Source organism: Dermacentor variabilis, chromosome 10 (assembly GCF_050947875.1).
Source record: "Dermacentor variabilis isolate Ectoservices chromosome 10, ASM5094787v1, whole genome shotgun sequence".
Taxonomy (NCBI): domain Eukaryota; kingdom Metazoa; phylum Arthropoda; class Arachnida; order Ixodida; family Ixodidae; genus Dermacentor; species Dermacentor variabilis.
In genome coordinates, this window is record NC_134577.1 from 45,351,836 (window position 1) to 45,372,997 (window position 21,162).

Here is a 21,162-nt window from a genome sequence, read left to right on the forward strand (position 1 = left end):
TCCGAGGTAAACGCAGCAAAATAAAACCAGTTTGCGTAACAGCGGAAATGTGTACTTGAAAGTCCGTTTACAACGATACCGCATGTAGAGATGTGCTGTTTGTAACGATGTCTATGTAACGATCAATGTAAACATTCGCGTCATTATTACCTTGCAAGGGTCTACTGGTTAAGGGTTATAATTCGATAAAGTTATAATTGATAAGTGATTAGTGATAAGGGAATTGATAAGTGATAAGTGAAGTGAAAAGTGAATTAAGGGGTGACCGGCGGTGACCCCTTAATTGCAGAAAGGGAGTTGCCATGTCATTTTGGCACAGACCAAAGGATTGCGGTTACCACCCACACGGCATGAACTCGATGCGTAAGGGAAGACGGCTTACAATTCATGCGTTTTTTTATTTCGCCGTCTCAGGTAGTTGCTGTATACGCACAAAAAGAAAAATGAACTGAGATATTAGTCCCACTTGCTTCAGCAACTGCTTGTACTATATTTAGCCCCATTTTCGAGAGATATTGTTGGCTTTCCGTGGAGAGTAGGTAAATTGCAGCGTTTTCTCTATAGTTACGTACATTGTCTTGCTTTCTATGGTTGCTTCCCTGCTCCTATAGTTTCTGAAGAACAAGGTTACGGTGGCCGTTATTTCCGGTCCATAAAACAGCACTGGTTTATTCTGGACTGCAATACTATTCAATACCTCTATGGGATAAGTTGCACCTGTTCTGTCCCCTTAGCCCCTTTATTTTATTTTATACCCTCATCGAGGGCCCTTTCGGGGCATTCCTGTATAGATATCAGATTCGGGCACTTTGCAGCAAGGCCTTTTTTATTATTAAAGAAAGTCTGCACTGGAGTAAGGAAGGAAAAATGATTATCTTATCAGATGCGCACGCTCGAATCCAGCCTCGATACGTTTCTAAAATTATGAGCCACGAAGTGGCTACAGAAAAATAAATATCTGAAAATGATTCGCCGCGTACTGATTGAATCACTCCAGAAATTTTTACACCCTTGAGGTTTCTGGTTTGTCTCACAAATAACGCAATAACGCACTTACGCTTATAGGCCAACCGCAGGGTAATTTTGTGCTGCATAAAAGACTAGTTTCAGATGTGACCTCAGAGATTAGGCGTCATCCGCGGCTGCCCATGGCGTGATGCGAAAATCTCGGACGCGACGTTTTGGAACAGAGATCATATCCGCTATTCACCAGGTGGATACATCATCTGCTTAAGGGCTATTTCAATGCTGGTAATAACAAAATAATGCTCTGCAGCTTTGCCAACATTGGTTGAGTAGCCTATACAACTAATCTATTACCAATTTAGCCGAAGTAAAATTGTGTTGAAGTTGGCGTTGAAGACCATATAACATTGTATTGTATTCGACAGCGTGCTGAAACTGCAGATGCGATGAAACAAGTAATACTTGTAAACTGTGTAGTGACTATGACCACCTAGTGCGCACTAAAATGTGGCACGAGAGTTTGACTACGACTTCATACAGTTTTGGTGTCGTCTGCGCAGTTAATAGCATGCTTACTTGTCACAAAAAAGCCGGTAAATGAACCTTCATTTGACCCCATGAACAATTCGATCTTAATTGTCCCACGTGTAGGGTAGCAAACTGGACTCAGTCTGGTTAACCTACCTGCCTTTCCTTCCTCCCTTCTCTCTCTCTCTCTCTCTCTCTCTCTCTCTCTCTCTCTCTCTCTCTCTCTCTCTCTCTCTCTCTCTCTCTCTCTCTCAGGTCCCCTTAACGGTGCAAAATTTGTTACTGCGATACATAGTACGCAATATTTGTAGAGTTTGAGTGGCCCATACTATATCGACACCATCTATGGTTTAAGAGCGAGACTTGGAGTCATCGTTGTGTTAACTTCGGTACGGCACGTAACGTCTTGAGGAACGTTGCGCATCAAAAGTGTGCCTGCCACACACGCATTTCACACGTTGTTCAACTTCATTGCTCAAAGGGCACGACGCCTGGCGAGAGCCATGCTAACCGAAATTGTGCTCGTGGTGTCGGCACTGCCACTGCTGGGCGTGGCCGTCGACCCGTCCGAGATGGAGGTGCTCAACTTGCCGGGACTCCGTGAACGCATAAACTTCAGGCACTACTCGGGTTTTCTGAACGCCGCCGAAGGTCGACTGCTTCACTATTGGTAAGCGTACACGTGGCCCCGTGTTAACTTTACGCCCCTCTATCTGGTCCCGTGGTCATGCTCAGTTGTTCGTAGTAGTTTTATTTGAGCATTTGTAGTATGTCTTCTCCTGTCATCTCGCCTCCTTGCTTATCTTACCATCTTTACTTTTTTCTTACTTGCTATCACCTTGCTGTGCAGTAGGCAAGGGTTGCAGACCTCTCGCTTCTTTTCCCATCTTTCTAGGTTTACTTTCTTTGTTCCTATCATCTTGCTGAGTAGCAGGCGAGGATTGTACTCCTCTGAATTGCAGTCGTCAGCCTGCTTACTGCGTTTCTTTCGCCGCTCTGTCTGATAGCTTATATGCCTCCAAGCACAGTATTAATCCAAAGGGCTTGCTAACATTTCGTAACTTTTTCGAGCTCTCTCCAAGAAAACATTATTCACTTGCCTACTACATAATCAAAATTATTCCCATAATCACTTCGCTCCTGCTCAATTCTCTTTCGTTTTTCCTTTTTTTCTTTGCTTTTCAATTGTACACTTTTAAACATTATTGGTTTGTTCTCCTGTGAATGCCGAAACTACTGTTTTAATTGGGCTGCTATTTATTGACTTTGTATTATTTGCAGTTTCTAATACATTTACTTTGCACAATATTCCACTTAGTGACTACTACGTTGCTCTTTTATGCTATACATTTGCACAAATATATATATTTTGTGACAGAAGGTCCCCTGGGGCCTCCTTCTGTATACTTATGTAAGCGTTTATACCACTTATGAAATAAATAAACTGAAACTGAAATAAACCAAAACTTTCAAGGACTGTAGGTGGCGTTGCTGTACACCCAACATAGTAAGAGTAAAATGGTAAAAGTAAAGTGAGAGGTGACTGGAGGATTGGTGGAAGTAGGGAAACGACAAAGAAACGAGACGTACAAAAGCACAGTTCGCAATAAGGGATCAGAAAATTTGGTTGTGGGAATGTCTAGTTTTTTTCTTCCTTTTTTATTGTTTAACCCAGGTAGGACATAGGCAGTATAATAGCAAGAGCTTGGTGGCGCAACCCATCGCCCCATTCCAAAGGGGACGCTCTTAACATCCATCCATGCATCCATCCATCCATCCATCCATCCATCCATCCATCCATCCATCCATCCATCCATCCATCCATCCATCCATCCATATATCCATCCATCCATCCATAGTGGTCGCTGAGATGATCGCGACGCTGGCGGAACGTGTACGATTACGGGCAAAGTACTTTCCATGTGCTTAAGACTAACATTAATGCGACGAACATTTTGCGTTTGAGGCACATGGCGTATAGAAGTCCTGTGCTGATTTTTTTCATGCCTCACTCGATCATTCAGAACCTTTTCTTTTTTCGACGATTCAGTGTGCAAACCAATGTCTTTTTTTTTCTGAATGTACAATACATCTACATTGGAAAGGCCTTGATATGCAAGTTGCCCTCGCATCCTCTGGTACGACTTAAGATGACCTAAGCTTCCATGCACATGGAAATAAAGAAATAAACAAACACACAAAAATAGAAACAGAATGTCGAGCTTCTGCCTGTTTTTCGTTTGATACAGAACTGCTGGTGCGTTACCACATTTAGAGTAGAATTAGCATTGAGACACTCTGATGGCCATTTTTATTCCTGCAGTTTTTCAGTCAAAGTGGGTACAGGTTTCCTAGAAGGGTCTATAACGTACATGATAGGTGTATCGACAGATAAGGCGAAAGAAAAACAAGAACAAAAGAAACGCGAGAATGACAGGTCTTGTATATGGAGAGGGCTGTTAGAACACCTGCAGAAGTTCTGGATTTTACTGTTATATTTCAAGGCTTTCAGGCTTTGCCACCGTTGTATGTCAGCCGGATTACTACAGCGGCGTATTTGGAGACTGATTTTAGGCTTATGAAAATTTTCTTTCTGCGAAGTGGTTGCGTTCTGTGCAGGTGTATATATTATCGTCAATACAAGTAGAAAGTAAAGTCTGACATCGTAGTAAGTACATTGCGTAACTGCCTACATAGGTATGCAGCAGACAATGAATGACTATTTCCGTAATTGCCCACAGGTGTGTGTGTGTGTGTGCGTGTGTGTGTGCGTGCGTGCGTGTACTTGTGCGTATGTAAAGCACAGACCACTCTCGAATAATGAGTGTAATATTTCAATGACTAGTAATGTAATCGCATAAAAATATAAATACGAAAGGCACACTCGCTCAGAAATACTGTCTCCATCATGCCTTAGCACTTGTTATTCACTATATAGGGAGGTAGATTTTGACTCCGATTTACGATAACGTAAAGCCACGGCATGCGTAGGCCAATCAGGAGCACGATCGTTCAGAAGCACATGCCCTTTAGGGGCGTGTCCTTCTGCATCGTAGTGTCCTTGTTTCGAGCATAGCCTCGCGCATTGGGATTCTGTTATATTTTCCTCTCCAGTGCTGCATTATTGCGAAATAAAGTACAAGCCGTTATCCCTGTTCTTGTTTCTTCATGCGAAGGTTTATGGAAAGCCAGCGGTCTCCGTCTGACGACCCCGTGCTGCTGTGGATGAATGGAGGACCCGGATGTAGCTCGCTCGTTGGTGTTGCCATGGAGTTGGGCCCGTTCCACATTGATCCTCTAGGCGTGAACCTAACCCTAAACCCATTCAGCTGGAACAAGGCTAGTACAACTTGCTTTGTTAATTAACGCGTTGCACAGCCTCGTGTTAATTTCCTAAAGGCGCTCTTACTTCGAGTCTCGTCTCGATGGAGCAGTGACCATTCGCTGCCCGTGTGAACCGAGCACTTAATGTTGTATCGCAGAGCCGCAAACGTCGTGATGTGCCATACTTCCTTCTATAAATTACTAAACGTCATAGTTCATAAGCCTGGCTAGCTTAACCTGCTTTAGCGATGGTTGTATCACATCTCGCACAATTTCGTTATGAAGAGGCAGCGAGGACTCATACGCAACCAATTTCCGCTGGGGCTCGTTTGTCATTTAGATCGCGACATCTGCTGATCTGGTGGTGTTTTCAATTCTTTCTATATATAGATTGCAAACGTGATATTCCTCGAGGCACCGGCAGGTGTCGGTTACTCGTACGACCCCACCGGGAACAACAGTAGTGACGACAGCAAGGCCACCGAAGACAACTACCAGGCCATACTGGATTTCTTTTCCAAGTTTCCGCAGTTCAGGAAGAATGAGTTTTACGTGACGGGTGAAAGCTACGCCGGTATCTTCGTTCCTCTCCTAACACAACGCCTTCTGCTCTCGAATCCACTTGGAATAAACGTGAAGGTATGCGGTTTGATCTAAAACCATACACGTCGGACCTGTGCCATATACCACCTCTGTTCGAGTTCGAACGAAAAAAAGGAAAGACTGTGACAGACATAGCTGCTCCGCCTTTCAGTGTGCATTTCTGAAAGAGTAAAGCTGTCTGCATTAGAAATCTCAATGCATCTCTTGCTAATTAAAAATGTCCATGAATTAAATTCTTACTCGCTATGGGGCACACGTTGTCATTGCGAAAATGAACCTCAACAGTTGTGAGGTCGTGTCTGCTCATAAATTCTGAAACTAGCATATACCTTAGGTATATCCGCCATTGAAGGATGCTGTGAAATAGAGCTTCAGCTAGAGCTGCATTGAATGTCAGAAATCCGAAAGAGTGAACAATTTTGACAAGCTCTCTTGCCCTGGATATGACTGAAGACGTAATATGGGATGAAATATGAATATTACTAGATTGGAATTACAATTGTTAATGAGAAACTGATCAAAAGGAAGTGTAAAGTGCATGGGCGTAACCATGGTAGGCATAGTGTCACGAGAGTTCGGCCTCATATGTTCCTTCAGCTCTTCATCTTGGACTCCGTGACATTCTGAGGGGTGCTTGCGCATACACTGTATATATTAGCGAATGACAGAGCTACGCAATCTGCAACTTCATAATTTATAGTGCGGCTATTAGAATTTGCTCGCAGATTTACCCACGTTTTTGCTTTGCCAAGGGTTATGTCATCGGAAACGGAGCGGTGGATTTCGAGATCCACGGCAAGGCGATCCTCTTTTTCGCCTACTACCACGGCCTCTTCGGAGACGAGTAAGCGTTCGTTACTCTGGTTCTTCTTTCGCGAATCAGGTTGATGGAACCAGTACTGCAATTTTAGCGATTCTGTCGCAAGATTTAGCGAATTTATGCTCTGTTTAGTGACAGTTAATTTTATTCAATTTACCGAGCGACGACTTTTTTAGCGACGTGAAAGAACTACTGACATTTTAGCGACTTCGAAGTTGGAAAAGTTGCTTCAGAAATAGCCTTCTATAATGCCCTTCACGATTCAAAAGCTATATGGGAGCGTCCCAAATTGGCTACGTGACGGGTGTTCTTTGTGACCATGATGAAGCAATGGTTGTTTTCACAAGTTTCAGTGTGCTCACAAAATGCATGTTTCTTATTATTGTTTCACGTTTGCGAAACCGATATAAATGGGTCCTAACCTTTCGGGCCTGGCCCTTTCACGAAGTACGCTCGATTGATGGACATACACATTTTTGTTGCGACATTTGGAAGGCATCAAGAGAATAATTATGGCAGAACTCATCTTACGATGACTCGGCGTTAGTGCGAATAACATTCAAGCTATCTTGCGACAAGCCGTATTTCTGAAGTCACGTTTATTTAATGTGTGTAGCTGTCATTCAGAGCGTTCCGTTGCTTTGGCTAAATGCGACGCATTCCGGCATCGTTCGGCTCGCTTGCCAAGGTCGACCACGATGACGGTGAACGCACGACGCCGACGCAGTGGCGACGAAATGACGTCGATGGAACGGCAAAGTTGATATGACGACGAGTGCATGACGAAGATGGCGTAACGACGAAGGTATGATGACAAACGGGTGACCAAGCTGCAATGACGACGATGGCAAGACAACGGCATGAAGACAATGCGATGACGACGAGTCTACTACGACAATGGCGTGACAACTGTACCTCGAAGCCCATATGACGACGATGGCGCGGTGACGGCGGCGTGACGAAGCTGGAGTGACGACGATGACACGACCACGACGGCGTGATGATGACGGTATGACGGAATGACGGCAGATTGATTACGACAGAACGACAAAAGGTATTCGCGTCGATGGAACGTCAAAGGTGGGATGTCGACCACGGCATGACGTCAATGGTATGACGATGACTGTGCGACGATGATGGCGTGACGACGATAGCATGATGAAAATCAAATGATGAAGTTCGAATGGCGAAGATGCAACGACCACGATGGCGTCACAACAACGGCGTGGCTACGAATGCATAACGACGACACGATGACTGTGGCATGACATTGGTGTGAGGATAATACGATGACGAGTGTATGACGACAATGGCGTGACCAGGCCTGTATGGCGACGATGGCTTGACAACGATGGTATGACAAGAGTCGGATGACGAAGCTGGAGTGACGACGGCGATGTGATAACGAATGCATGGTGATTGTATGACGGCGATGGGGTGACGACGATGACGTGGCGACGACGGCGTGAGGCAAGCTGGACGACAAAGCTGGAATAACGACGACGCAACGAACAAGACGCCATCACTACCACAAGCATATATCCCAAGCCCGAGCTATTAGACAACTTGGGCCACTTGGTCGGCGTAAAAGGCGTGACGACTATGGCACGACGAGAGTGAGATGACGAAGCTGGAATGACGACGGTGGAATGGCCGCGGCATCATCACGATCACAAGCACGTGCCTAGCGGTTGAAGCTGGTACACAGCTTTTACCACTATGTCAGCGTAAGAGGCAAGATAGATAGATAGATAGATAGATAGATAGATAGATAGATAGATAGATAGATAGATAGATAGATAGATAGATAGATAGATAGATAGATAGATAGATAGATAGATAGATAGTGGATGGATGGGTTAAGTTCGTTAAAGGAAATTTGAATGTCTTTTTCCAACGGAAATTTTAAGTATTCATTATTTGTGATCACAGTGGATTGCAAAGTTTTCTTATACTCATGAAAAGTTGGACATAAGAAATGCGGACAGAAGCCCGAGCAACTGTGGCCACTGGGTCGGCGTAAAAGGCGTGACGACTATGGCACGACTAGAGTGAGGTGACGAAGCTGGAATGACGACGATGGAATGGCCACAAGAACATCGCGATCACAAGCACATACGTAGCGGTTCAAGCTGGTAGACAACTTCTGCCACTGTGTCGGCGTAAGAGGCAAGATAGATAGATAGATAGATAGATAGATAGATAGATAGATAGATAGATAGATAGATAGATAGATAGATAGATAGATAGATAGATAGATAGATAGATAGATAGATAGATAGATAGTGCATAGGGGCGGCTGGTGTCGTTAGCGCGAGCCTCAATACACTGCTTCCTTATAGCCTGGACCAATCAGTACTGCGAAGAGGCATCAAGTAGACCAAGAGAGGGAGAGGGAGGAAGCGTAGTTTTTTACCTGTATAAAGCTCGCGTAATGGTCATCGCTGGGTCAACATGCGACCATGTGCGTCTTGGGGAGTTTTGTTATCCTTTCAGGAGCGCCGAGAACTAGAAAAGTTTCAGTGATAATGTACACCAAGGGACTTTTCCTGCTAAGAAAATCACATTGCTTGTGTTCGTTTAAATCGTGCTGCATTTGAAACCTCACAATCTGAAGGTAGAAGCCAAATTTCAATGTCATCGCGTTTTGTTACGTAAGTATACTCGCGAAGTAGAAGCCCACTACATACTGCTGGTAAATTCGCAAGTTGTTTCTCGCTCAAATGACAGCTCACTCAATTAAACAAACGTGAGACATTTAGGCAAAATACTTACGCCATGCCAGCGTATATAATATTGTTCTAAAACGCCCAGGTTACCTAGAATTTACTAAAAAATTAGTGGCAATTTAGCGACCTTTATATCTCACTTTAACGACGCGATTAAAAAAAATTATGGCAACACTCGATATGGCTTAAACCCATCCTTCGCGGGCATTGTCATTTGGCTTTCCCAAATGCAAAGCGCGATACATTTCTCATTTTCTGCAGCCTCTGGAACGAGGTGACGTCAAATTGCTGCAATGGCTCAGTCTCGAAGGAGACATGCGACTTCGCCTGGACCACCCAGGATCCTGCCTGCGTTAATCCGGTATATCTTTGCTCCTTAACAAGTTGTGACGTTTGCTTATCGACGGTGAATTAAATTTTAGCGCCCGCATATTGAAGGAGATGCTTCTTTGAATGTTATTTATTGGCACCACTGAAACTCAGTACAGAGAGAAATAGTTTCGTAAATGACGTCCCGACTGATAGAAACAAGAACAACGCAAGTAAGACCAAAGTTGAAAAACCTGCAAATAACCACGTGATTTTAGCAGATATCTGCGCATAGTCGTCGTGCCCTTCATGCCGAAATAGCGCCTAGTCTTAGCCGGCAATCAGACCTCGCCAACTTTGCACTGATTTGAGTGGTGGCTTTTAAGGTTCCAAAGCGACACGGGGAATGCCAGAGACACTGCAGTGGACGAGGGCTCTGGAATAATTTTGACCGCCTCAGATCCTCCAACGTGGCCCCCAAAATCAAAGTATACAAGCGTCTCTACAGTTCGCCCTCCTTGAAGTGCGTCCGCCGGGGCTTGGAGGCGAACACTCGACGTGGCGCCAAGCAACTGAACGCGATAGCCATGACACTACCGCGCAGGATCCAACTTTATTTCGCAGAGCCTGTCTTTCGGTTTAAGAAGGTGTAGGCACGCATGTTGCTCATATATCGTGTTTTCTACCCCCCCCCCCCTTTTTTTTTTCTTCCCCTGCATACGCACTAACGTAGTACCGCTGAAAAGGGACGGTACGTTTCCGAACAACAAAAGAGATAAGGCGTGGTACACCCAGCGCATTGCGTATCTCTGGAACATTTTTTTCTTTCATGACGGCGAGTCGGGTTAGTTAGTTCAAGCTCATGTTGAACAGATCTTGCAGCGCACTGGCACAGAGACAGAAGGTTAAACGGCCCTGTCTGCTTTTCTATGACCTTTTGTCAGTGTGCCGGTGCGCTTTGAGATGTTTGCGACAAAAAAAAAATATTCTAGGACGCAATACTTTGTAACCGCGCGTCTAGCAATAGAAAAACAAATTGTTGTCACGCATAATTGGAAAGACTGCCACATGCAGATGCAACTTCAGCTTTTGTCACCAATTGGTAATTGCGCTTCGGAGGATATGTCACGCTTAGACGCGAAACATTGTGTGCTTACCTGGATAAAAGAAGTCAAAGATGACAAGCCAGCGCTCGCTACCCACTGTTTCCGTCTTCGTTTGACCTTTAAATTTCAGCATTTGAGGGAAGGATTCGCAAATGAGCGAGTTTATAAGGCAGCTCATTTCGTGTCCTGTTGGTGTTGCTCTTGTTCTTTTCCTTGCAGTGCGCTTCTTCGTCGTGCTCGCTACAACGTTCGTTTTGATTTCTTAGGTGAGAGTCGCGTACGAAATCGTTCTCAAGAGTGGCTTGAACGTGTACAACTTGTACGTCCCGTGCGAGATCGTCAAAGAACCGCGGGAGCTTCTCTCGAGGCGTCACCCGGAGATGACGAGTCAGTACGCAACGAAGCAGCTCCTGATCAAGATGCTTGGCGTGCGAACCTCGGTGAGGCCCACGTGCATCTGAACATGCCATCATTCTGAATTGAACATGAGCATGCCATAATTTTGTGCTTCTGAACATGCCGTCATAAGCATTAGCTCGCAATCTCTTGTCTAAATACGCGAGAATGGAGAAATCGTTTTTATCGGCTTGCATTGAACCAAATTTTGGCGGTTTGTTGAAGTTTAATGAAAAAAAAAGTTAAAATCTAGTAACTGTAGGAACTGGAATTTCAACTTACGCTTTACGCGTTTTCAATAAATTATGACAAATTGCAAGATTAACAGAAGCTTATGCATCGACGTCGCTGCTCTGTAACTGCACAATAAGAAACGACATCAGAATTACGTGAGCTGCACCCAATGATACACCTAAAGCGGACAAGAATTGTTGTATTGAACACCGCTCTGACATATGCCACATTTCTTTGAGCAAGATTTTTGGAGGACCCTCGTAAATGCACCAACCATTTCACGTCAATTGTCAGTTCATATATCACCTCTGTTCGCTTGATATTGTAACCGAAGCAGTTTACAGAACTGCGACGTCTGTATTTGATGAGCTACGCATTTGTGAACTTCGTCCATATATATTTTTTGTGTTCGTTACCAATTTACAGCAATATTTGTAAGAAAGTTTAGGCCTAAGTCAATATTTTGCTGCCTACAGTCGGTATGATTTAGTTTTATTTCTCAAATGTAAGAAAATTTATTTTAATTGGCAGAGCGGTTGTCTGATTAGGTCATTTCTGCGTTTTGCACGAATTGGAATAATGAAGTTAGACCTGGCTTCGCTCTAAATATTCATCTTAAGAGAAAAGCGCAACAATAAAACACAGGGAGAGATTAGACGCAATAAATGATGTTAAGAAGAGCGACGGAATGTCCTAATTTCGATGCAGTCGGAAGTAGAGTTGTGCGATAACCAGGTTCGGAATTGTTATAGGTTAGGATTACGGAAAGCGAATCACTTGAAGTTAGAGCGTTAGGTTGAAAACAATTTTACTTGTTAAAAGATCTCGAATACCTTATCGAAGGTCCCACCAGTTGGTCGGGTAACTCTGTTTTTCTTGATTATTGACACTTAGCGCATAGAACTCAGCCTTCACTAGTATTCAAAGGCTACCCTCAAGCAAATACGTTTTTTGAACAATAATATTTAGCGGCTGTTTCATTCTCTTGCTTATAATCTACTCATAGGAGGCCCTTGTCTGCATATGTATGAGCGGGGATAATGAATGGACTCCCTAATATGTTGCGCAAATTATTGTTCAACTCAGAAATTATTCTTTCGTCTCATAAACTAGTTAAGTTGTAGTCAGGTGCAGACACTATACGGACGCGTCCATTTAGCGAATACTGAGAATATTACTTTCATTAGCTATGAGCTCCAAGCCTAGCAAATTTAATTCGCCCGTCGCTACTGGCAGCGTGGTTGTGCCCTGACATTCGGCGAGCCTCAATGACGGCCCTCCATTCCACAACTTATGTCTCCGAAGATACACAAAGAAACACAACGTTTCAAATGTCAGTATTGTACTAACGCCGCGGTCGCTCTGACCAAAGCTTACCGCATTTCCGCTGAGGCATAACCAACATCAACAACTTGATTTAGGTGAGTTGGTTAATCTTGAACGTGTATTGAAGCAACGCGATGGGACGAGGACAAGAAAACAACTACAACAGGACAGTGCTACTCCTGTTGCTGCTGTTTTCCTAATGTCCTTGTCCCGTCGCATGACTTCAGTATGTAATCAATATTCAGCATTCGTTTACCGTAGGAATAAGTAATGCTTTTTTATATATTCCTTCTTTTCCACTTGAGGAAGGAGGTGATAAGGAGCTGCGAATTTTGATGCTATCTCACGCTTCTAAAAACATCGGTTAGCCTGGTTGGAGGTGCTTTTTCCAAGCTTGTTTCTTTTTTATTAAAGCGAGTATTTTTCTTTACATCTCTCTCGTTTATTCAAGAACATAAATCTTTAAGCAACTGATTCCTTCGCCAGTTGACAAGGAGTCACCTTAATCAAAGCTAGGCATGCAAAGACGGACTTTAGGTCCGCAAAGGACAACACGAACGTCGTGCTGTGTTGTATTTTCCGGCCATGTTGTGTCGCCCTTTAAGGCGATTCAGCAGCCCTTTTCGTTCCTTGTGTCTGTGATTGTACGTGTGTCCTTTAGCAACAGAAACGATGTCTCTCTTACGAAGCTCATTTCTTCATTCATGAAGATTAGTACTCTGTTTAAGAGCTATGCGATAAAATTAAAATGAATTTCGAAATGTCTGTTAATGAATGAGATGGACTTTCAGTGACGCGTGCATAGTGCTTGCTCGCGAGCAAACGTACTGTTTTCCCATCAGGCAGTCTGGTGGAACCCGAGTCACACATGGGCGGTTCATATTCACCTGTGTCGTATGCGTCTGTATTTTTGAGTGTGTCGTGCTCAAGATGTCAACTGGACTCGATGATGCGGGCGTGTGAAACTCGAGCAGTCGGTCAAAACGAAGTATCGGCTTAAACTGTAGAGGCTCGCATCTTATAACATACGTGGTACACTCGCGTATTATACCCTCCCTCGTATATGGTATGTCGGTACTAAAGCTGCCGTGATTGTAAGAAAGAATTACTTTTATTCAAATAAGAAGTATGCGCGGGGCAGTGTGTACAATGCATCTGGGTCCATAGCTCAAGGCCATCCATGCTAGTACAACGGCAAAACGGCAATAAGCAGTGTAATAAATCGCATATACATAAATGCACATTCGCAGAACAAAATTGGGCAGGCTGTTTCTTAACAGGCTAGAACACGAACCTAAAGCAAGCCTAAAACAGGGTCATCTAATTGAAAAGCAAATGTGCACAAGATATTGTCATTTTGTTAAAAGCACATCTGTTTGCGGCAACATCTAACTGAATCAATTTGTCTGTTAGAAAATCTCCGGTTAATCGCAGAGACGAAATACTATTTGTGATTGGGAACAATAGAGATAGATAGATAGATAGATAGATAGATAAATAGATAGATAGATAGATAGATAGATAGATAGATAGATAGATAGATAGATAGATAGATAGAGAGATAGAGAGAGAGAGAGAGAGAGAGAGATAGAGAGAGAGAGAGAGAGAGAGAGAGAGAGAGAGAGACGCTTTGACACTAAACCTCAATCCGGAGCTTCTTATAGGACGTGAAGACAGTGACAAACACTAACGGTAAGAACTGACTATCATTGCAGCCTACAATGTTTCGTGCTTACTTTCAATAGTGTTTACTGCGTGAAAAAATGCACAGTTGTTTGTTAGTCAGGGCTGATATTTGTCGCATCTCACAGGCTGTCCTTGACAGGCAGCATTAGCTCGGGAGCTACTATCTAAAGACATGGAAACGGAGAAATAGTTTTTTGGCAACCACTAAATCCATTTTGATTAGGTTTGTGGCATGTAAAAGAACAAGTGAAAATTTAATAACTGAATGAAGTAGATTATCAATTTATGTCGTGCTTTCTTCCGAAAAAAAAAAACCTCTCGAAAATTGCAAAATCGCGAGAGGATCAAATATCAAGTTTGATGCTTTGTAATTGAGCAAGAAAGAATTGCACCAAAATTCGGGAAAATGCACCTACGAATAATAGCTTGGACATAAATTGCATATTATACACTGCTCTGTTATATATAGCACTAATTTGGGAGAATGACTTGTGGAAAACTCTCGTAAATGTAATAATTTCATGTATCCTGTCATGCAAGCTGTCCGCTATGCACTTTAGAAAACTGAGCTAATGTGTTTTTGGAGAATAATTACGTCTTTCTGAACTTCGTTTTTCAAGTTTTCTAACTCGCAGAATTTCGGCAATTTTTGTATAATACGATATATCTTAAATCATATTTCTGCTTTCGGAGTTGCCAGAATTTAAGATTTTTTCTCTCGAATCGAACAAGTTTTACTCAGATAATTCCAACGATTGTTTCATAATGTATTTCTTCGTTTCACGAGTAATTGAATAAGGAAATAGGAGATGCCTCCGAGGTAAAGCTTCCTCTTAACTCTGTTTTCACTATTACTCCAGTCATGAACCAGCCAGTGCCAGCACCAGGTTTAGCAATTGCGCTTTCGATTCACAAATGCCGTGAAGTACTCGTATCCGTGACTCTGGTCAGTCGGTCTTTTCTAGAGCCTGTTCGAGACCCCGAATTGCTACAACCAGGACAACTTGCTGCTGTACTACAACAGACGTGACGTCATCGAAGCTTTGCACGTTGAACAATCTCCCCATATGTGGGTGCCGTGCAGGTGAGTCTATTTTAAGGGTTCGCAGTCACGTAGAGGGCGGAGGCACCAGCACTGTCACTGTGTCACGCAGCATACACAAAAAGCGAAACGCAAAATACGAGGAGACGTGAGTCGGATAAACGATATTCAAGGAAATTCAACGAAGCTTCTGCAAGGATGAATGTCGTTATGAAGGAAATGTACTACATTCGCTTCCGCGCTTTCAACGTTTTTAAACAGGTCCTAACATATGTTATACAAAACGATTTAACCTTAATGCAAAGAATATACTCATTTTTGGACTGGAGCGCCAGCCCTGAATTCTATAGGGCAACAGGCATATGTTTACAAAAACAGTTTTGTTTCTACAATACAGTGAAATTGGTCTTCATAAAGCGGAGTTCAAGCATATGAGAGTTAAATTTGAGTTAGAATTGCATGTTACAATGCTATAGTACAGATGTACCTTTCCAACAATGCTTGCATAGTGTTGCTATTGGCTTCTTTGTTAACAGTATCGTATTTATGCATTCACAAAACCTCCGATGCATTTGCAGCTTACACAGACAAGATTGTTACTGCACATTCATTATATCCTATAAGAGGGCAGCAAGTAAATATACGGGTTGCGGACTGCGGACCTTGAGATCGACATGCTATAATTTGGTTGTGGTTTTCGCCACGAGGCAGCGCAACGTTCTTAAAGACCTTATAAAAGAGAAACAGCCGCGCGGTTAGTTGTGACAAGTACCGATATGAATGTCTTATTGTTGCCGACCAAGGGATAAATTATTGATTCGGTACTGCACCATACAGTGTACACCTGAGCACTGACTAGTGACGAACATAAATTTCAGTAACTGTAGGTTCATGACCTTGGTTTCATGTGGACGCGGCCGCTATGCCATTATTCGAGCCTGCAATCTTGCGCCAAAAACGTACGCCATTTGCCATGGAGCCATCACCAGCAATAAAAAATGAAATGAACTGCTCCATCAATAGTATATGGTTTCTCTCATTTCTTTTTTTAAAATGTTTGTTGTTCTTTCTTGGCACAGCGTGAGCTATAAGGTTGAGAAGAAATGTGTGATTATAGCAAGCGCATACGGATGTGTTCTCGGAACGACCCCCTTGCTTCGTGCTTCATTACAGTAAGACCCTAAACTACACCCAGCAGCACGTGACTGTGCGGGAAGTGGTGCGACAACTGGCCGAATCTGGACGGCTCAGAGGCCTCGTTTATCATGGCGACGTGGACATGGCGTGTCCGTTTCTCGGGGGCGACTGGTTCGTACGCAGCTTGGGATACGAGGTAAAGTGTCCTCCACAAAAAGAAGAAAGAAGTAAAGAAAAGTCTTTTTTTTCTGCGTGTACCAGGAGTAGTTTGTGAGGTGAAAATCTCTGCGTTGTGGACATAATGTGCCTTTCAAACTGTTAATGCACACAGGCAACGTCACAGTAGTCATCTGCAATGGTTTACGGGAACTCGCGTAATGCGAAGGTTGTGGGTTGGTATGTTCTTAGTGGTCTCTCTATTCCCCTCAGCGTCCTTCATTTCATAGTGAGCGTCTCAAATCCGGCAGGTTTGATGCCTTCAGGTAGCATACGAATGTTTGTTGTTCAACATACTGCTCATAAAAGGAGTCGACGGTCTACGTAAAAAATGCAACAAATTGCATTTTTTTAGCTTTCCTCTCAACCTTTTAGTCGGATAGCGTGGCAATTCCCAAAGTAGCCTACGAATCTTGACCGTACTCATGAGCAGCTCTGTGGAAGCGAAGACAGGAGTGAATTCTTCGCCCATCCTTCTTAAAACTCATCCTCCTCCTCCTCATCCTCCTCCTCCTACAGCCGTTCCTTGCATCCTGTAACATTAGTCTAGTCTTCAAACGCTCTTAAGAGGAAGCTTTAGGGTGGGATCTCCCATCGGAATACACGGGAACGGAGACAGTGACAGTGACCAGAACTTTATTGGAGTGTCCTGAGAAACTCGATTGGGGGCAACCGAAGGCTCTCCGATCAAGTTGGTGGCTCCGCCCACGACGGGACAGGGAGGTGGTGGCTCTCCGCGACGTCGCGGGCCCTCTGGACGGCCTGTAGTTGGTTTGTGAAATCCGAGCTCTTCAGCAAGGCGTCTCACTTGGACTTGTTATGAAAGTCGGAGCCCGCGTTGTACGGGCACAGCCAGAGCATGTGGTCGAAGGAGCAGCACGTGTGACCGCATTTGGAGCACGATTGCGGGAAGTTCGGGTCTATCCAACTAAGCGCTCTCGGGGTGGGTAAGGATCTCGTCTCTAAAAGCCTGAAAGCAACAGCCTGAGCCCTGTTCAGTTTCGGGCTGGGGGGAGGGAATTTCCTCCTGCTGTGTCTTGTTTTTTTATCTGCAAACACTGCACCAAATTTGACGAGATCTGTTGCACTTAAAATAAACTGTTAGTGTACAGCGACTGTAGGATAGCGAGCTTGTTATTTTTGCCGTCAACGTTTTTAACCAAATATGTCTGAAATTCAAAAATTGTATAAGAAGACCTCAAGTATGAAGAATAAAACTAACTCGGGAATAAAAAACGATATCACTACTACGTACACTGTACCTAATGACGTATCTAAAACGAAAATAACTGATGTAATATACATCGCGCTAAAATATACCACCAATGTCTGAGTAGGCTCTTCGCAAAACTCTCATGCACGTTGAAACAATTTCACGAACGCTGTATGTTCATATATCAAATTTGTCCGCTTTAGATGCTCTGACAGACGCACCTTACAAAAATTCGATCTCTTTTTGGTGGAGAGTTACGAATTAAAAGATTTCTCACAGCATGGCGGCCGCCTCGTTTTTTGGCGCCACCGTTGTTTGCTGGGATATGGCTAAGTGGACCGAATGCCGTCACCGTGCATCGAAGCAACTCTCAGTTTTCACATGTCCCAAAAGATGCATCAGCTCTCTGTCCCCAGCGCCCACCTGTGACGAAGTACAGGCCACCATGCTGTAGGAGTATCGCGTTTCAGTCGATGAGCATTACCTTCGCAACCTTCGCATTATAAAGCGTTGAAGCATTAGTTTCATTTAATTATGTGGGATTTTGCCTTGCGCGTCTCATTCTTTTCTTTGGCAGCCCACATCTGAATACAAGATGTGGCACGCTGGATCCGTTATCGCTGGCTTCGTGCAGACCTTCGCCAAGGACATCACTTTCGTCACCGTGAAGGTAGTTTTTTTTTTGCATTGTATTTTACTGGCGCAGTGATTGAAACGTGTTGGGAATTGTGTCGCTCGGGTCAGGTAATACTTTGCGAGGCTTGAGCGCCCAAGCAAAAGCCGTCATTCGCAGCAGTGCTGGGTAGAACACAGCCGAACAAGAAGCAGTTAAGGAATTCCGCTATCGCTAATATTCCTAGCACTCAGGCTTCACGAAAACGTGGAGGATGTCTTTTGTGACAGGGTCATAAACGCAGGCGTAGGCAGCTACACAATGCGTGGCAACGTGGTGAGGATAATAGGCGGTTATGCCTCAGAAAGGCACAAAATAACAAACGAAGACGACCTGTGTTAGTAAATTACGCCCCTACGATACCAGAAAAGAGACTGTTATCGCAAGAGAAGGCTTGTTTACGTAGGAAAGACTCAAAGACCAGTGACGCTGCCACCTTGAAGTTTTCGCATGGACACGGCGTCATGTCGCGAATGTCGGCTGCATCGGTTCGGGCCTACTAACATTTTATCGAAAAAAATTGATTTCATTGTATCGTGAAAGAGCCAAAGGCTTAACTTGAGAGATTTCGCTAACTTCAATGCTACACAACGAAGAAATGTAGGAAAATACTTTTAAATTGGGGACGTCACGCAGATTAACAGGCGCTGGGATCATAAATAAAGACGGAATGTATTCTACGACGATCAATTTCGGCGATACTATCGCCTTGGCCACGCCGCCTTTGCCATTGGCGCGCGCACAGTGGCTGTACTAGCAGAATCGGATGAACTGATTGGCTGGTTGAGTACTGCGTCATCTGAACGATCACAACGAGCCAATCAGCGTGCACCTCACGGCGATACTATCGCCGAGGGGACACTGTTGCCGAAAGTAATCGTCGCAATATACGTCCCACGGTTGAGCGCTTTCTTTCTGTTTTATTAATCAAGCTGTTACAGCAACATTAACGAAAATGAAGATTTGAAAGCATGCAATAATATTATAACCTAGTTAAATGTCCCATTAAATCTCTTTTCGATGTTTACGATTCTACACTTCCTTGTACTGAGGAACTGCGTGCTTGGGCAGGCAGATGATCTAAGCTCTACGAAAGCAACGACGAGCTTTAGCCGGGAAACTGCGACACTCCACGGCCGCAATCATCCACCGTTAATTTCAGAGCCTGTTTAAGCTTGGGAATAAAAATAAATGCGAGGAGATTTTTTGCCGAGGCTTTGCGCTATGTGAAAGAGATGTAGAAATCCAAGTTTGCAGTCTCCGCTCTCTCGGTAGTCCCGTGTCTGTTGAAGTGTTTAAATTTAGAACACCCTGCGCTTAATACCATACTGAGACCTGGTGCTTCCTGGCGTTTGCAATTTGGAGATAAAATTGACTGTTCATTCCGATATGGCTTAGCAAAACCACTAAACAAACGCAGTGAAATTCTCCCTTTGTTTTTCTTTACCTTGACATGCCTAAGGGGGAGTTTTGTCCTACTTTTCTCTTTCGTTGCATTTTAACTTTTGAGAAGAAAGGGTCGGAGGTGGGGGAGGCACCAAAATGTTCGAGCTGTAGTTTCTAGGATGACATATTATTCTTCATTGAGTGAGGTTGGATTTTTGTGTGCACCAGAATCTTCATTGAGCTTCGTGTTAACCTGCTGCCGGAGGTCACGTAAAGCTATTGGCAATCTTTTATATTCTAGTAAACGAGATGTTATGCGGTCTTTCGCGCATTTATGCAAGCGCCATTTGTCCGAGACGATTTACAAGTCCATAATAAATAGCAATGTTTCACGTTTCTTAACGCAATAGCGCTAAGGGCCCTGTGTCGCAGAAAATGCGGCGTCGGCGTCGGCGTCCGTGAGAGAAAATTTCCGCATATATCTAGATACATGTATACGTCACGCCTTGCTATATGACATGCGGTATATGGTGTTTATATTGCCACAACATTATATCACTAAAATGGCTCACACGTTGTCTGACATTCTTCACAAAGTTATTCCTCGGTATATTGAGAATGACAGCCCACAAACAATTGTCACGAAACAAAACTCCGTCAGCGTATGTCTTTTATATTAAATCTTCTCAGACTGAAATATTAGGAGTTAAAATAAATAACAGAAGCCTGAAGATGATGTAATATTTTTGCGGCGCCGCTGTGCGCGACCTCCGAGAACAGGCCCACGCAAGAGGCCGCGTTCCTACCAGAAAGCTAGCCTCCGCGCATAGCGTTCGCCGCCAGCGTTTCCGGGTAAATATCACGGCTACATATGCTGCAGTTGCCGGGAAGCGTGAGAAGCAGTCAGCGATTTTCGAATGCTGTCGCTTTCCACTCTTAAAGACGAAGCTTAAGCGTCCTTCAAACAATGGACAGGGAAGAACTTTCTCACAGACTACTTGGAATTCAGTTATGCTCGGGTTACTAAGAGCATATAATGGAGGCACAGGGATATCTTTCGTGATTCCGCGATCAAAGAAATCAGTTGACACTTGCAAATATCGGATGGAACTGCAATGTTGCCTTTGTTTCCTGAACTGCTGCTTCATCACTTCAGGGTGCCGGCCACATGGTTCCCATGGACAAGCCTGAAGAATCACTGCAGATGATATCCAACTTCCTTTCAAGGAGCTCGTTTGAATAAAGAAAAATGTGTTTTCAGCGGAAAAAGTTCGATGAAGAAGCGGCGGAATAAAAAGAAATTCACCCACGATAACGGTAATCCCTAATGCAAAATTTTAAACGCAGCTCCATACGTGTTTTCATTTCGTGGCTTATTGGCCGGCGCGGACAATCTGTCTCGTGCGGCACGTTGCAGACGGACGGAAGCGTTGCAAAACAAGTAAGAATCAAGCACAACGAAAGCACA

At 43.9% G+C, this 21,162-nt stretch overlaps 1 protein-coding gene across 1 annotated transcript; it reads left to right on the plus strand.

Annotated features, from left to right (window-relative positions):
* Window positions 1–1,982: 1,982 nt before the first annotated feature.
* Window positions 1,983–20,950, plus strand: LOC142559221 (lysosomal protective protein-like). The gene is made up of 10 exons (XM_075670849.1): window positions 1,983–2,164; window positions 4,671–4,833; window positions 5,209–5,457; window positions 6,174–6,265; window positions 9,232–9,331; window positions 10,652–10,825; window positions 14,993–15,111; window positions 16,243–16,402; window positions 18,213–18,305; window positions 20,851–20,950. Exons 1-10 carry the CDS (start codon window positions 1,998–2,000, stop codon window positions 20,935–20,937), a joined length of 1,404 nt encoding a protein of 467 aa, XP_075526964.1. The 5' UTR covers window positions 1,983–1,997; the 3' UTR covers window positions 20,938–20,950.
* Window positions 20,951–21,162: the final 212 nt, after the last annotated feature.

Coding starts and splice junctions, on each gene's coding strand:
- LOC142559221 (XM_075670849.1), top strand. CDS start 1,998: ATGCTAACCGAAATTGTGCTCGTGGTGTCGGCACTGCCACTGCTGGGC. Junction 6,266..9,231: donor CACGGCCTCTTCGGAGACGA/GTAAGCGTTCGT, acceptor CATTTTCTGCAG/CCTCTGGAACGAGGTGACGT. Junction 9,332..10,651: donor ATCCTGCCTGCGTTAATCCG/GTATATCTTTGC, acceptor TTGATTTCTTAG/GTGAGAGTCGCGTACGAAAT.